Source organism: Lutjanus erythropterus, chromosome 13, assembly GCF_056507025.1.
Source record: "Lutjanus erythropterus isolate fLutEry1 chromosome 13, fLutEry1.hap2, whole genome shotgun sequence".
In the NCBI taxonomy this organism is placed as follows: Eukaryota; Metazoa; Chordata; class Actinopteri; order Lutjaniformes; family Lutjanidae; genus Lutjanus; species Lutjanus erythropterus.
The window spans coordinates 29,242,933-29,258,802 of NC_139329.1; the positions used below are offsets into that span (position 1 = coordinate 29,242,933).

At 40.8% G+C, this 15,870-nt stretch overlaps 1 protein-coding gene across 1 annotated transcript; it reads right to left on the reverse strand.

Annotated features, from left to right (window-relative positions):
- Positions 1–1,451: 1,451 nt before the first annotated feature.
- On the reverse strand, positions 1,452–15,509 carry LOC146316793 (transcription intermediary factor 1-alpha-like). Its single transcript, XM_084734883.1, is given in 18 exon segments — positions 1,452–1,709; positions 1,805–1,960; positions 2,425–2,499; positions 4,748–4,868; positions 5,102–5,382; positions 6,250–6,382; positions 6,524–6,581; positions 6,676–6,781; positions 6,866–6,982; positions 8,197–8,573; positions 10,035–10,149; positions 10,344–10,490; positions 10,698–10,812; positions 10,989–11,105; positions 11,437–11,569; positions 13,191–13,338; positions 14,607–14,725; positions 14,942–15,509. Coding segments are annotated over 18 exon segments (2,853 nt in total). The 5' UTR covers positions 15,219–15,509.
- Positions 15,510–15,870: the final 361 nt, after the last annotated feature.

A 15,870-nucleotide genomic window follows, 5' to 3' on the forward strand; every position in this document is an offset into this window, starting at 1 on the left:
CAACAGAAGACTGGGAAAGTTGTTGAGGGTTCAGAAACACCTGTTTGGAACAGTCAGCAGGTGAACAGGTTAACTGGTAACAGGTAATAGTATTATAATTAGGTTTTTAAGGGGCACCCTCGAAAGGCTTAGTTCTCCACAAGCATGGATTGGGTGAGGTTCAACACTGAAAAAATGCATGGGCAAGTAGTTTAACAGTTTAAGAACAACATTTCTCAACTTACAACTGCAGGAATTTAGGGATTTTACCATCTACAATCCATAATATCATTAAAAGATTCTGAGAATCAAGAGAAATCTCTGCACCTAAGGGTCAGGGCCAGAAACCAGCACTGAATGCCCCTAACCTTTGACCCCTCAGACAACACTGCATTGAAAACCCACATAATTGTACAAAGGATGCTACATTGGCTCGGGAACACTTTCAACAAACACAGTTTGTCACTTCATCTACAAATGCAAGTTAAGACTCTACCATGCAAAGAGAAAGCCATTTATTAACAACATCCAGAAATGCTGCAGACTTCCAAGCTCATCTGACGTAAAGTGGAAAAATTTTCTGTGGTCTGACGAGCCCACATTTCAGATTGTTTTCAGAAATCATGGATGTCGGGTCCTCTGGGCTAAAGAGGAACAGGATCATCCAGATTGTTACCAGCACTAACTTCAAAAGCCCACATCTCTGATGGTATGGAGTGTGTTAGTTTCCATGACATCATGGGTAACTGTCACATTTGTGAAGGTCCCATTAATGCTGAAAGGTACATACAGGTTTTGGAGCAACATATGCTGCCATCCAGACAACGTCTCTTTCAGAGATGTTCCTGCTTATTTCAGTGAGACAATGCCAAGACACATACTGTGTTACAACAACGTGGCTTCGTAGTAAAAGAGTTCAGGTACCACACTGGCCCGCCAGCAGTCCAGACCTGTCTCCCACTGAAAATGTGTGGTGCACTATGAAGTGCAAAACATGACAGCAGAGACCACAGACTGTCCTATATCAAGCAAGAATGAGAAAGAATTTCACTTTCAAAACTTCAACAACTAGTGTCCTCAGTTCTCTTACATCATTGCAGAGTGTTGTTAAAAGAACAGGTGATGTAACACAGTGGTAAACATCCTCTTCTCCCAGCATCTTTTGAAACATGTTGCAGGCATAAAATCTAGAATGAACTTATATTTATAAAAAACAATAAAGTTGATCAGTTTGGACATTAAATATCTCACATATATATATATATAGAGAATATGTCTTTGTACTATATTCAATTGAATATAGGCTGAAAAGCTTTTGCAAATCATTGCATTCTGTTTTTATGTTTTTATGTTTTACACAATGTCCCAACTTTTTTGGAATTGAGGTTATAGTTGTGTATTATAAACATTCATAACAAATTGTAGCACACCGCATATTAGCTGGTGCTGGCAGTGTTCTGAAATATAAACGATTAAGAAGATTTGTGCTTTCATAGTGCTGCCTCCTCTCCACTGGGACGGCTCGGTGTATCCTGGGAGTCTGAACATCTGCGCTGGCGCTTTCCAGGCTGGGATATATTGTCAAGAGATGAGAGCTGAGAGTCAGCAGGGGCAGTAGGTATCATCTCCAGTTTGATTTCTGGAAAGGTCTGGTCAGGAAAAATGATCCTCAGTTGCTCTTCAAACAGGTCTTTAAGATTTCTTCCTGCCATGGTGACCTCTGTGTCAGCCTGCAATGATGAAGGCGATACAGTACATTACAGCTGGTGTCAGAACTGAATAGCACGGAAAAAAAGCTTTTGATAAACATTTCTCTTTACAGTACCTCACTGAGGGCTGCACAGTTCCTAAAGACGAGTCTGACGTCTGATACAAACTCTGCAGTGCTTTGGTAGCACAGACTTTGCTTCGCCTCCAGTCGTTTTTTCACAGTGGAAAGCTTTATCGGCCCCTTTGTAGCCAGCCTGTTTTTAGCACATACCTACAGTATTTAGAAAGAGGGAGATAATTGAACAATAAAACTTCAAGGGAAGGTGTTGAAGTAAAATCATGATTAATAGCTCATATTTAAATGGTTATTACATGTCAGCACTTTGCACAAAAGGTTGTGGATTTTTATTTTACCACATTAAATCTGCAGAACTGGTCACTACAATTAAGTGGTGCACACAAAAATAACGTAGTATGTACTGTAATGTACAGTTTTTACTCTCTAATTGTTAACATTCATCCACTCTGTACCGTAACAAATACAAAACGTTCTGTATCTGCAAGATAAATTCTTGTATATTTACAGTAGCTGGTTAAAGTTTGTCTACATCTGATTCACATTTTAATGTCTGTAGTGATAAACACTGCATACTACACATCATTAAAAATACAGTTACAGTAACTCCATGTGACATTAATCCTGTGAACTTTTCATCTGTAGTCAGCCAGACTCACCAGGGGGGATACAGGCTCTTCAAAGTCTGAACTCGGGTCACTGCAAAACAAGTGCAGCAACAGCTTCTCACACTTCTGCAGCAGTAGAAAAAGACATCTGACTTAATACATCAACCGAGAAACCACATACAGGTCTCCAGTCTATCGTCTATAGCAGTGGTTCCCAAACTTTTCCTGGCATGCCCCGTCTTTTGAAAGCCGACAAAAGTTCGAGTCCCCCCCACCCTTAAATGCTTAATCAATCATTAACAATAAGAATTCAAAAAGTGATTAGTGAAATAAAGGTTAGCAGGATAGAATCAGCAAACTCATGTTTGTTTATTTCCCCTACATAGATCATATTCTTTCAACTTTGTTTATGTCTCTCCTGGTCTTCCATGCCCCCCCTACAGTGGCTCAACCCCCCCCCCCCCAGTTTGGGAACCGCTGGTCTATAGCACTTCCTTAGCTAATACTTAGAGCCTGACAAAATTAATGTATTGTGAGGTTTGTGAGGAACGTATCGGATCTGATCTGCTTCATGTAGCTGATATTAAACCACTGCAAACCTCTACATCATGCAGCTTATTGTTTTTCAGATGCATTGCTTCACACGCTATTGCATTAAAAAATCATCCAAATTGCCTATCATTAGTGTAATTCTTCTACTACACAATGTAGTTGCTGGGAAATGGTGAAAACAACATGGTTGCTAGGCAAACAGTTATTAAGGTTCATTTATTAAAATGATACTCCACCCTGAATCTATTTATGAGTCTCTCACTCTCACCCAATTTAGACATGAAAGGTGGCTATAATAAGTTTGTAGTTTTGTCCTTAAAGGATCAGTGTGTAGGGTGTGGTAAGAGATTGCAAACATATCATCTCACCATCCCCTTCTAAGCATGTAGAAGAAACTGTGGTGGCCATGAAACTCATGCAAAATGTGAAGGGCTGTATCTGGAGCCAATGTCTGGTTGTTCCGTTCTGGGCTACTGTAGAAACAGTAGTCCTCTGTGATATAATCGGCTCATTCTACAGTAATTCTTATTTTCAGGTGAGTATATACTAATGAAAATATACTATTTTATTCCATGACAGCCATAATCTGCCTATAAATCCCTATAAATCACACACACAGAACCTTCAAAGGTCCAACAATTTAGTACGGTCAGTACTGGGCATATCATGGTATACATGTGGGAGTCCAGTTTTGGCCTCATGGTAAGTTTAATTTTCAACCTTTAAAGGTACAGTGTGTATGATTTGGGGAGATTTACAGGGTTTTATTAGGAGAATATTCACGAATATGTTTTCATTAGTGTATCATTACCTGATTGAGTGTTTGTCACCTTACAATAAGCTGTTTATATCTGAGAATGCGGGTCCTCTTCCATGGTGGCTGCCCTGATGCACTTCCATGTTTCTGCAGTAGCCCCAAACAAACCAACACTGGCTCTAGATACTGCCTTCATGTTTCACATAGGTTCTCCTTACACTCTTGGATGTTGGTTGTTGTGAGTGAGATGTTTACAATCTTCAAACTCACTTGAAGCAGTGAGGCTGCTGAATGCCCCTAAATGACACAGACTGGTGTAGACAGTGAAGTACTCTGGATGAGGTAAGCTTATTTTCAGTCAGTTACAATGGTTTCCAACAGTAAATTGTTTTCACATTATGCAAAGAAACACTTCTTTGATGTGAGGCCATATGCTACAGATGTTTCAAAAAACCTGCCAAAACAACTCCAGCCCTTAAATTTTTTTAGTAAACTTCTTTAGACGTGTGCAACACTTTGCGTATGCTGGAGCGCTCACCTCCTGCTCGTGGTCAGGAGAACCGTACAAAAAAAGAGTTTTTGTCAGGCAAGCCAACAAGTGAGAGCTAAGACTCTGAGGGATTCTGTCCAACGAAGCAGCAGGAAGGCGCTGTAACATGTGCAAACTATCATATGCAGCCACTAACATGCTCCAAAAGAATTTACATAAGCATGAGACAGAATTAGCATATTTTGGGAAAATATGACTGTTTGGCGTGGATGGAACTACAAGCTTTCAGATGTACAGAGGTGAGGTGTTTGATATACAAAAGGGAGATTTTGGGAAGAGCATCATTTTAATAATGTCAAGATTTATGATTAAGTTATGGAGTTGAGCTGAAATTGAACTGAATAGAATTCAGTGGCCAGACATTGTTCACTTATGTGTCACATGCTAACAAGAATAGCAAGACTTTCAACTTAACTTTGTGCCAATCTAAAGTTTTCTTATTGTAATTGCGGTACTATGATTCTATAATCTTTATCATAAGCAAAATTATATTTATAATATAAAAGAGTACTGACTCGTTTGTCCTCAGGGGGAAATCCTCCTTCAGAATCTGGCTCCTTCTTAACAGTTTTGGCTTCAGGTTTGCTCTCGCACTCCACTAACAGGTCACAGCAGAGAGAGCAGAACCATTGCCCGCTGAAAAGAGACAGTCCAGAGACTCAAAATAAAGCCAGTAAGAAGGAACATATATTAACATGTGCATGATGCTGCTGTCAGCTGAAAACCCTTTTTTATTCCCCAGAGGATCATAACTCTTTGATTCTAGTATAAACACGAAAATGAAAAAAACAAAAAAACAAAACAAAATGTGAGTGATGGGGTTTCCATCTTAGACCAGCAATAAATAAATTTCCTCTGACAGAGCTTGCCTGGGAGATTTGAGGAGAGTTGGAACGTGGCACGAAAGGTGAAAAACCTTGGGACACTTATCGCAGCAGAGCAGCTCTCCCCCAGTCCGACACACAGCACACAAGACTTCATTAGAGTCTTCCAGCAGAGCTTGGTGCTGCGCCACCTGCTGTGAGGGGCTCTGAGGTTTGTCATCTGTGTTTTGCAGAGAAGCTGGAACTTTGCTCCCCTCATCTTGGCTACTGATTTGGGGTTGGTCACCTGTGCTGTCAGGGAGGCTGGCTCTTTGGTTGGCTTGTACCTGAAATCCACAAACAAAAACTTGATGCCAATATGTAATAAACGGACTAAACTTTGTCCTATAGTTATTGTATACTTGTGCCTGCATAGATAGTTTATCTAGCCAATAAGGGATTATTACTGAAATTTCAGGTTTTACCTGAAAATAAAAATGCAGAGAAAATCTGGTTATGCTGTTGACCTGTTCATAACCAGATCTCACCGATTACTATCGTGAGTACAGTGATATGGAAAAACTCCAAAGCTTACATTCTAAATCATTTACACTAGATGTTGAACCTACATGTCGCAGTGGAAGCTGTGACAATTCAGCAGGTTAATGTTTTGGAGCAGAGCTGATTAGATCACCCCCAGTAACTAAATTTAATTCCAACAAGTAATCACTATCATATCATCAATATGTAGGGAAAGCCTGCATCTCTCATTTGTTTACATGCAGACCTTAAAAGCTCCGATATGGCCACCACGCTGACATATAGTGGAGATGGTGGTGAAGGTAACAAAACAGGGATTTATTTATCTCATATTGTGCCTAACATAGCACATGGGGAATGGAATTAATCTGCACAAACTCCGGGTTAAGATGAACTTCTATGGATGTCAGTTAACAAAGACCAAAATGTGGCCTGCAGCAGACTAGGTAAGCCTTGTTTTTTTTTATCCCAGCAGTTGTTGATGACTTGCAGCCCCTGCCTGCTGGTTAAGGAGTCTTTTATGAAAATTTGAGTCACTGCAGCTGCAGGAGATCCTCGAGCATATCATTAGAAATGTGCACAAAAATCATTGGTTTTGCCACAGTAACAGTCTAAAATCTACAGTATATATGGAATACTCATTTGACTGTAATAATCATTAATTGTCTCCTTACATAGCTGCTGTCATCATCTGGTTCATCTTTGATAACGATGATGGGCCCTGGTGATGACCTTCGTCTTTTCTTGACAGCTGAGCCCACTGCTCCACCGGCCTGCTGTGCTTCTGCAGGTTTCCAGGAAACAGTCCTTGGGAGCAAAGCAAGAACCAATTGGAATGAAGCAAAGCTCAATGGAGAGACCAATGGCACAAAGGGACTTGGGTGATATCAGAGCTATACAGCATTCAAAATAAGAGAGAAAGAATCTGTGTGCATGCAGCTGCCTTACCCTGGTTTCTCCTCTTGGGATACAGCAGCGTACCCTGGTGAATTCTGCTGTCCTTGCACTGGTGGAAATATAAAATCAGTGTTTTCTTTCATTAAGAAGACAGCAACAAATGCAGTGCAAAAGCATAAATGACATTCTTGGCATAAACATACCAGTTCTGTGTGGCAAAGAAGGTGGCAGGCTCTGGGGATAGTTTGGTTTCAACATATATATTGGACCACCTGAATCACTCCTCCTTGTCAGATACGGGGGCTCAATCTAAACACAGCATTGCATGTTGTTTACTACACTGTAAATATATTATATCAATGTATTTTTACATTAAGGGATTCAATCACTTGCCGTGTGTCGTGATTGAGGCGAACTGACTCCTCCATTGATGGGTAGTAGAGGTGAGGAGGAAAATACTTCCATAGGTTTGGGTTGGTAGCTGGAGCTGCCCCCCATCCCCCTCAGAGGCTACAAATGACAGAAGGACAAACAGGAAGATGGATAGAAATCTGCGATCCTTTTCATGCTACATTCCTGTCAGCGTCTGTAAGCACATGATGATGGAGATGGAGATGAAAGGGTGCACTTTCAATGCTCTGTCCCCTGGCAACAACCGGGCAGACATGACAAAACCATAAACAAAACACTCTATCATGAGCAGTGGGGTCCTATACAGTTACAAAATTTTCTGCCAGTTAGAACAGTTGCTGTTATTATACTTGACATTATATGTCAATAAAATCTGATCAGTCCATGCCCACACACTGAGTTTTGAATGTTAAAACACTTACAATTTGAAGCCGTGTTTAAAACTACTTTTTATTTATAGATTTCAGCAATTCCTGTTTTTACAAACCTTCCAGGAATCCATTAGTTTCAAGTAAGAAACTCCACTTGCAAAGATTTGAAACTTGCCTCGTCATGTCAATTTTTCTATTCTTCAAAATGAAATGAATGCTATGAGGTAATTTTTAAAATTAATCTGCTCTTGGAGCTGCACTACAACATAACAATAAAAGTCTCCACAAAATTAAAAACAGACATGCTGAACATGTAAAATTTGGCATTTTTTTTCTTAAATCTCTTTAAGTTGATTGTAGTGAAGTATAAATTTAAAGACAACAGGAAGAGTACACATAATACAATATAATACTCTACTACAGCATGACCACAGCATGCTTATTATCATTAAGTATGCATTATTTGTAGTAAAACATGCAAAGACACTTTACCACGGAGAACATCTGAGAGTTCATAAAGCAGCTGTAACAGCTTGATCACATCAGTATGATAGACTTATGTGTGCACTTCACACGCCAGCATTGTCCTGTCAATGAGCCTATACTTCAGAGCTGGAACCAAAACACACTGTGAACTAGACTAAACAACTTGGATGACGAGATATTATCAACTCTTTCTTATGGAATTTTGGGTCGGTCCTCTGTCACATTTTGGCCGCTGTTGCACTGCAGATTTAGCTGTTTTATTTTATGATTTAGAGTCATAAGCTTGTCCAAGACTAAAATCCATCTTGACAAGGAAAGACATAAATTGCCCAGGATGTGAAGGCTGTCAGCTCTATTTAGGACAATGCCATCCGCTGTCGTTGCTTGTTAAGCGGGCTTGTCAGTCAAATGGATGCGAGCACACGTGCACAATCACACACAGAAACACACACTAACCTGGGGCGTAAACCCAGGGCTCGGTAAGCTGCCAGTTGGGCTGACATGATTGGGAGGAGGCACCATAAACCTGCGTCCCGGTTGGGGAGGCATACTGTGCGAGGGCGAGCCTCCTTGCAGGGGCCCTGGTACGGTTCTCTGCAGTCGGACACTCTGGTACCACGTCCAGGGTGGAGGAGGTGGTTGGGGCTGCCAGTGGGCCTGCGGGTTGAGCTTGTCCACCTGCATCTGGAGCTGGGCCAGTGTATTATGGGGTGCTCCCAGGGCAAAGCTGTGGGGCGAGCCTGAGGGGCCCTGCCCGGGGTGGGAGAGCTGATGAGGGATACCCTGAAAACCACTCAGCTGGTGGCCTGTTACACTCTCCACCACTAAGGAGCCTGAGGGAACATACACACAGAGACCAGAGGAGCATAACAAGTAGGGATGAAAAATACACAATTCAGACAAAACTTCTGCTGAGAACTGTAGGAAAGACAAGGTGGGGGCAGTATGCAGTAGAAAGTTTGGAGAATTTTGGGGATTACTACGGGGGAAAAACAAGTAGGGATGCAACTAATGATGATTTTATCAGTTAAGTTATTGATTATATCTATTCATCTGTTGAAAATAGAAGTTAGGTCTACGGGTATGATTCTCGCTTGGGGTGCCAGAAGTCCCAGGTCCAGATCCTGAACGAAAACCCAAGATGTTATATTATCGATTCTCCCCTCATTCATTAGACAAATCCAAAAAACATAAGAGTTGTGAAAATAAATGTCCTGAACATATTCCCAGAGCTCAATGTGATGTCTTCAATTATTTTTTACATTTCAAAAGCCAGAATATTGGAATTCCTGCCTTATGAAACCAAAATCTGTTTGACCCGCCTCCAGATTGCAGATGAGGCCCCAAATTGTTACAGGGCCTAAGTTATTTTATTGATACTCCCATCATCCCACAGACACATCAAAAAATGGAACAGTTGTGAAAATAAATGTCCCTCACAAGTTCCCAATCTGACGTCTTCAAATTGTTTTCTTTGACACTCCAAAAGCCAGTATATTGGGAATTTCTGCTTTATGAAACCACAATCTGTTTGTCTTAAACAATTAAATATCAGTCAGAAGTTTTGCCAGTTATTTTTCTGTCAGCTAACTCTCTGAAATAGTCAATTAATCTGATTAAATGTGTTGGAACCGCACAGCATTTTGGGTTCCTGTTAAGCTCTGGGCCTTTTGAATCCCTCTGAGCTTTCTCCCCTTTTCAGCATCCTTCATCCAAATGACAGGGGAGAGCAAAGCAAATCTCTGGTAAGTGGTGCGATTTGCATGAAGACAGTGGCAGCGAGCGATGGAAATACTTCCACTACTTCCACTACCCGCTGCGTGGATGAGATGACAAGCCCCCAAATCCTGCACGCAAGCAGAAAAGGGATTTGGGGAAAACAGTGACACACAAAAAGGACGTCTTGTGATGCTGTGTCTGGGCACGTAGCAAATTCCTTTTTAATGCTGTTCAGAGACTATAGCTATTGAATTAGAGAGTTTTTAAAGTAAAACAGGAGACTCTCAAGGGGCAAATTATTAGGGCATGCGACTCATAAACAAGCACTAGATTTTTGCAGTTTCTGCAGGGTTTGCCATATTAATATAGTCCACTGTTTGTTGCCATACTTGTTTAATGAGAGCACGAAGATTCATCTTAACTGGAACATTTGTGGAAAAGGGTGGTAGTTGACCAGTTCAACAATACCTTCAAAACTTAGCCATGAATACAATATGGGTAAGGTATATATGTAACATAAACCAAAACAGAAAAAATAAAAAATAAAAACAGTGTGATATTTGTTCATATCTTACCAAGATCAACATTTGAGGCCCAATAAGAGGATCGACACTGGAAACGTACAGTGCTCTGTGGCACAAACGAGGTACTACATTTTGCCCGCAGGAGGTTTCCAATCTGAAACAGAATCTGCAACAGAAGGGACGTTATTAATAATTTTTAGAGGCCAACACTTGTGTTACAAAAGGCATATGTTCCCACTTCATCACGTCCAAGATAGCCCAGGCTCATGAGCGCTTTCAGAGCTGAGTTCCGCGTAGGGGAAAAAAAAGATCGTGATGAGATATTGATGCTGAGCGGATAAATGCTGAGACAGGCCTTACCAAACGTTTACAGTACAAGAGGGCCGTGCCCCCATTCCTGGCCGTGGCCCACTTGGTGAATCTGATGACATGATCCAGGTGTCTGGATAGATAGCCGATGTCCTCCTGTTGTTTTCGCAAGACGCTCTCATAGTCCTTTGTTACAGCCTGGAAAACATGAATAAGTGAACATCTGCAGTATTCAAACAGCTTGAGGGGATGCGCTCTGGGCCTCAGGGTAGAACAGTCAACTGAGTTTGCAAGCAAGTAGTGCTCCATTGGAAACAACACCACAGCAAGCTACAGGTCTGCAGCATGTGGTAAAACTAATAAATCATATTGTTTTGTTTTTATATTCCAAATACGTTGCCATACCTCAAGTTGATTCATTAGCATCTTGCCCTTCTTGTTTATCTCGAGAATCAAACTGCAGATGGATTTCTTTATCTCATTATGAACGGACGAACGGTTCTGATCAACCTGAAGGAGTCTGAAAAACATACATCACCACCATCAATTTGACAATTTATATGCAAAGTCAAACAGCACATGAAGTATTTCAAAACACATCACAACAACAGTTCTACAAACTATGAGTGCCTTTAGCTTCTGTTTACATTTTGTGCTCTTGAAATACATAATCTCGTGGTATGTGGAAATACATACCCATTGTTTATGGAGTTTGATACCTCTTCAATCAGTTTCTTTTTCTCCTGCAGCTGATGGGTCATGCTCTCCATGTGCTGTTTGTGGTTTTTGTAAGCATCCTCGAGGAACTGGTAACTAATCCAAAAAGAACATTAAGTCAGTGGAAGCAATATAAAAAGTAAATGTTGATTTATGAGATAGTGTCAGCGCTCTACTACTTTAATTTCATCCTTTTCTCTCGTCAAGTGGAGGATATACACAGCAGCATGGCTGAAATCAAAATCACGATAAACATTTGACTTTTTCATGCAAGATCAAATTGATATTTTTTGATAAATTTAATCACATTTAACTGCATTGTATTGTTAGGTGTAATGTCAAACAAAACTGAAATGTATGCACGGGTGTATGAACCTTTGTATGATATAATTATACTGTTATATTGTGCAGTAAATTCTGACTGTACTTGTGGTCTTTGTGCTTGACTAGTTGGCAGTCACGACAGGTTAGCAGGTCACAGGTCTCACAGAACAGCTTCAGTGGCTCTTGTTTGTGGATGTCACAGAACATCGGCCTCTGAGTCGACACGCCATGGACCTCTGGAAAACAACAGGCCCTTCATTCTGGTATCTGTTCCATCGACTGCCTGGGCAGTATGTCATAGACTGTTGACATAATGCTTACCATGATTTCACTGAATGCAGGCATAAGTGAAGCAGAGAGTATGCAGTATTTCCCAAGATTTTAGACTTAAATATTCACACATATACTTATAGCAGTATTAATGGCTGTGTTTACATGGGCAGTAGTGGTGTCAGTAGTAGTACTGTCCCAATTTTAATCATATTTAGAAGTTCGTTTACATGGAACATAAAAAAATCTGTTTATTCATATCTGTATACATGATTCTAACAATATCTGCAAGTACGTCTTGATTACCTGGATACATGCCACATTATGGCTTCAATTGGAGTAGTTTATGTTGGAGGGTACAGTTCATATTTGAAGCGATGCAGTACCAATATCATTAGCACTAGGGCCTTTTTTCTGTACTTTACTCTCTGTGCAATAAAATGAAATTTCTGCTGTAAAAAATAAGTCTAAACTTCTCCATGTCACCACAGCATTTAACGCTGTTGTTGAGTCTTGAAGGAAGCACATGTGATATCCTTTTTGCTATGTTGTTGGTGTCATTACTACCCTACCATAGTGCATGCATACTGTAATATTTCCCTGTTAACAGTTAATACTGGTTTCATACTAAGGTTTGAACAAGCTGCAGGGGGTTATGTCACAATCTCTATTTTACACCATACTCTCGGTTACTCTCTCACTCAGATGTACCCAAAATTGACACCATTTGATTTAAGTTAAATCAACGTAATTTGGTCTGTGCCCTTTAAAGTACCAGTTTAGGTACCAGACCCTATCATGTACTACATTCTGGTTTCTGTTTACATGCACAAAACATAACCTGCACGCTCGAAGAATCTGATCATAACCAGGATACTAGTGTGCATGTAAACACACTCACTGTCTGAAACAAATGAACTCAAGGGAATCGTTCTCCAGCAGGTTCCACCTGGGCGAGAAACCTCCGGTCTAACATTTGACGCCCTTGATAATAGGCCTTTGGCTTTTTCTTCTATTAAAACCACTCAAAGCATCTAAATATTTTAATGTAATTTGAATTCTACTGCACTTAAAGAGCAATTATAAATGTGTTCAATTATTTAACAGAGTGAGAAGTTTTAATTTGAACACAACACCACAATATTGTTTTAAACTTGAGTATGATTAGAGATTTTGCCGTAAAAATGTATATGTATCATTTGAGCCTTTAAAAATACTCTAGGATGAAATGTTATGTTTATTATTTCCAGTGAAACAGCTGTATGTCTGTGTATTAGAATGTGTCAAAGAGTAACCATTTAAATGAAAAAAGAATTATTTAAAATCAAGAGTCAAGTCTCAATTGCCTTTGTTTTTCCTAGTAACTTCCCCCCTGATTGCCAGAGGAGACAAACAAAGAACAGTCTTTTTAAAGCACAGCTGAACCTTTGTGAATCATACCGTATGCTGCGTCATGTTAAATAAAATGTCCTAGAAGAAAGGATATTCAATTTTGACGCATTTACGCCTTGATCTAATAATAGCTGTTTCCTTTGTCATGGAAACACCACAAGTGTTTCGCAGAAGGGAAAAAAGAGATTAGAGTACCTTGTGATACTTCTGCCTTCTGTCTGATGGTGTGGTCTCTGGTGAATTTGACTCTCTGGTGAGCCTCCACACAGGTGGCGCAGAGGTACTCGACACAGTTCACACAAAACCCGGCCGCTTCAGTGTTGTCATCGCAGGTCATACAGAGCTACAGGTGGATGAGACAGGCATCAGACGGGCTTTTCACACCGCATTAAGAGGCTGATACATCTTAGGTAGGAAGGGAACAAGAAGTGGAACTGTTGGAGAGATGCTGGGTCTTGCTTGATCAGGCAAATTAAAGTAGATCTAATCTGTAAAAATGATACTGGAGCCATGACAGTACGCTCTTAGAAATAAAGGTTCCAAAAGGCCTGATTATCTACCCAGAATCATTTGCTTCTGAAGAACCTCTTTTGAAGAAAGGGTTTGTCAAGGATTCTTTGTAAGTCTACAGGTTTCATTAAGAACCATTTTCCTCCAAAGAACCTTTTTTAGAGGAATGAGTTCTTACTACTCTTTCTTCTAAAATTAAGTTTGGAAATAATATGTAATATATAATAATATAAATGGGATCTCAGCAGAACCCTCTAGATAAAACCCTTGGAATATAAAAAGATTTTGAGAAAAAAAAAACCTTTGTGGGTTCTAAATAAAAACCCTTGAATATAAAAAGGTTCTACTTAGAACCCCCAGGTGTATTCTTGATAAAACCCATGGAATATAAAAGGTTGTCAGTAGAACCCACCTGGTGTGGTGGAATATAAAATGTTCTGTGAAGAACCCAGAGTGAGTTCTAACTAAAATCCTTGGAATATAAAAAGGGTTTTGGTAGAACCCCCTGGGTGGTTTCTAGATTAAACCATTGGAATATAAAAGGTTGTCAGCAGAACTCCCAGATGAGTTCTTCATAAAACCCATGGAATATAAAAGCTTTTCAGGAGAACCACCTTGGTGGGTTCCAAATGAAACCCTTGGAATATAAAGGGTTCTGTGTAAAACCCAGTGTGCTTAAGATAAAATGTTTGGAATATAAAAAAGTTCTCTATAGACAACCTTTGGGTGGGTTCTAGATTAAACCATTGGACTATAAAAGGTTTGTGGTAGAACCCTCTGGGTGGGTTCTTGTTAGCACACTTCCTGACAGGGTTCTGGTGGATCCATTACATCATAGAAGTATTCGCCTACAGAACATGTCATGAGGGGTTTTGGGTGGAACCTTTCACAAGATTATTCTAGGTATAACTCTATATGTCAGGTGCTAGGTTGTACTCGCTGAAATAGTTCCAAGTGGAACATTTATAAAATAGTCTAACAGGAACCAAAAATGTTTTTCTGATGGAGACAAGCTGAGGAGCCCATTAAGGTTCTAGTTAGCACCTTTAATTTCTACAAGTGTAAATGCTGCCACCACATGGTAATACATCATGTCATTACCTGGACCGTCCTCTCCACTGTGCTGCTGGGAGCCTCCGCTGAGTCCTTCACAAAGACGTTTTCCATCACATCTACCTCCATACACTCCTGCCTGCACACCGGACAGCGGATCACATTCACTGGAGCAACAGAATCACACATGTTGGTCTAAATCAGTAACACTGGATTTATATGTGATGTAACACGACATACAGTCAAAGGGCAGCACATGCGCGTAAAATGCATGCCCTTAAACACACCAGTCTCATAGAACGACAATGAATTCCCCATGTCTTGCATGCAGGGGAGATGATATAATAGATCCATGGTCGCTGTTTGTAAACAAAGTGACTCACGTGGTTTGGTCGCCCTGTCGACCTGGGAGTTTGGCGGCTCTGTCATGGCCAGATTCCTGGAGGGTGAGGGCAAACATTTCTTGCAGAAAGAGTGCAGACACGGCAGAAGTTTGGGCTCTCGGCTGTGAAAGTTTAGGTGGCAGACGGGGCAGGTGTCCAGGTAATTTTGTCCGGTTGCGGCGGACTTTTCCTCCTGCACGGGCATGCTCTCCGCTTCGTTCTCCACGATGATGACAGCGGCATCCACCGGCTCCTCTTTTCCCACGAGTCCATCCATCTGCAGCACTTTTATCCGTCAGTGATTTATCTGCGTGTACAAGATGTCCCCACACAGGTGAGCAGCAGAGCAGGCTCAACAGTCATTCTCCAGAAAGGAGCATTCTCACACCTGCATCTTCCTCTTCACTCACAGCCAGTTCATCCTTCAGAAACACAGCGATGTTGGTGCATTAACAATTCTGCCTTTTCTTGAAACGACCATATATCGACAAACGCTCAAACCTTTCGCACAATAGGTAACACACAATACACCTCCGCGTGATGGTGTCGCACGCTCGCGTGCCGCAGATGTTGCTCAAATTGCACCGCACGCGCTCGTTGCGGCACGAGAGGGGTGGGGTCAAACAGCGCGCGGTCTGATAAGAGAGAGGGACAGTGACTGAGTGATGGAGACAAACTGCACCTGTCAAAGACTGGCCTTTGTTACTCTTAAAGTTAGTGCGTAACCAGCCATAGATATAATTACTGTAGTTATTTAGTCAGGTAGTAGTGCGTTACACTTTTTGCAACGTTACTCTTAATTACGTTACTGTACATTTGGTAGTTTATCCATCTGACTTAAACACTGCAGTTAATGATCACTGGCATCCATATGCCATCTCCATCACTAAAATGTTTATTATATTTATGCTCAGAAAATACTTTATTCA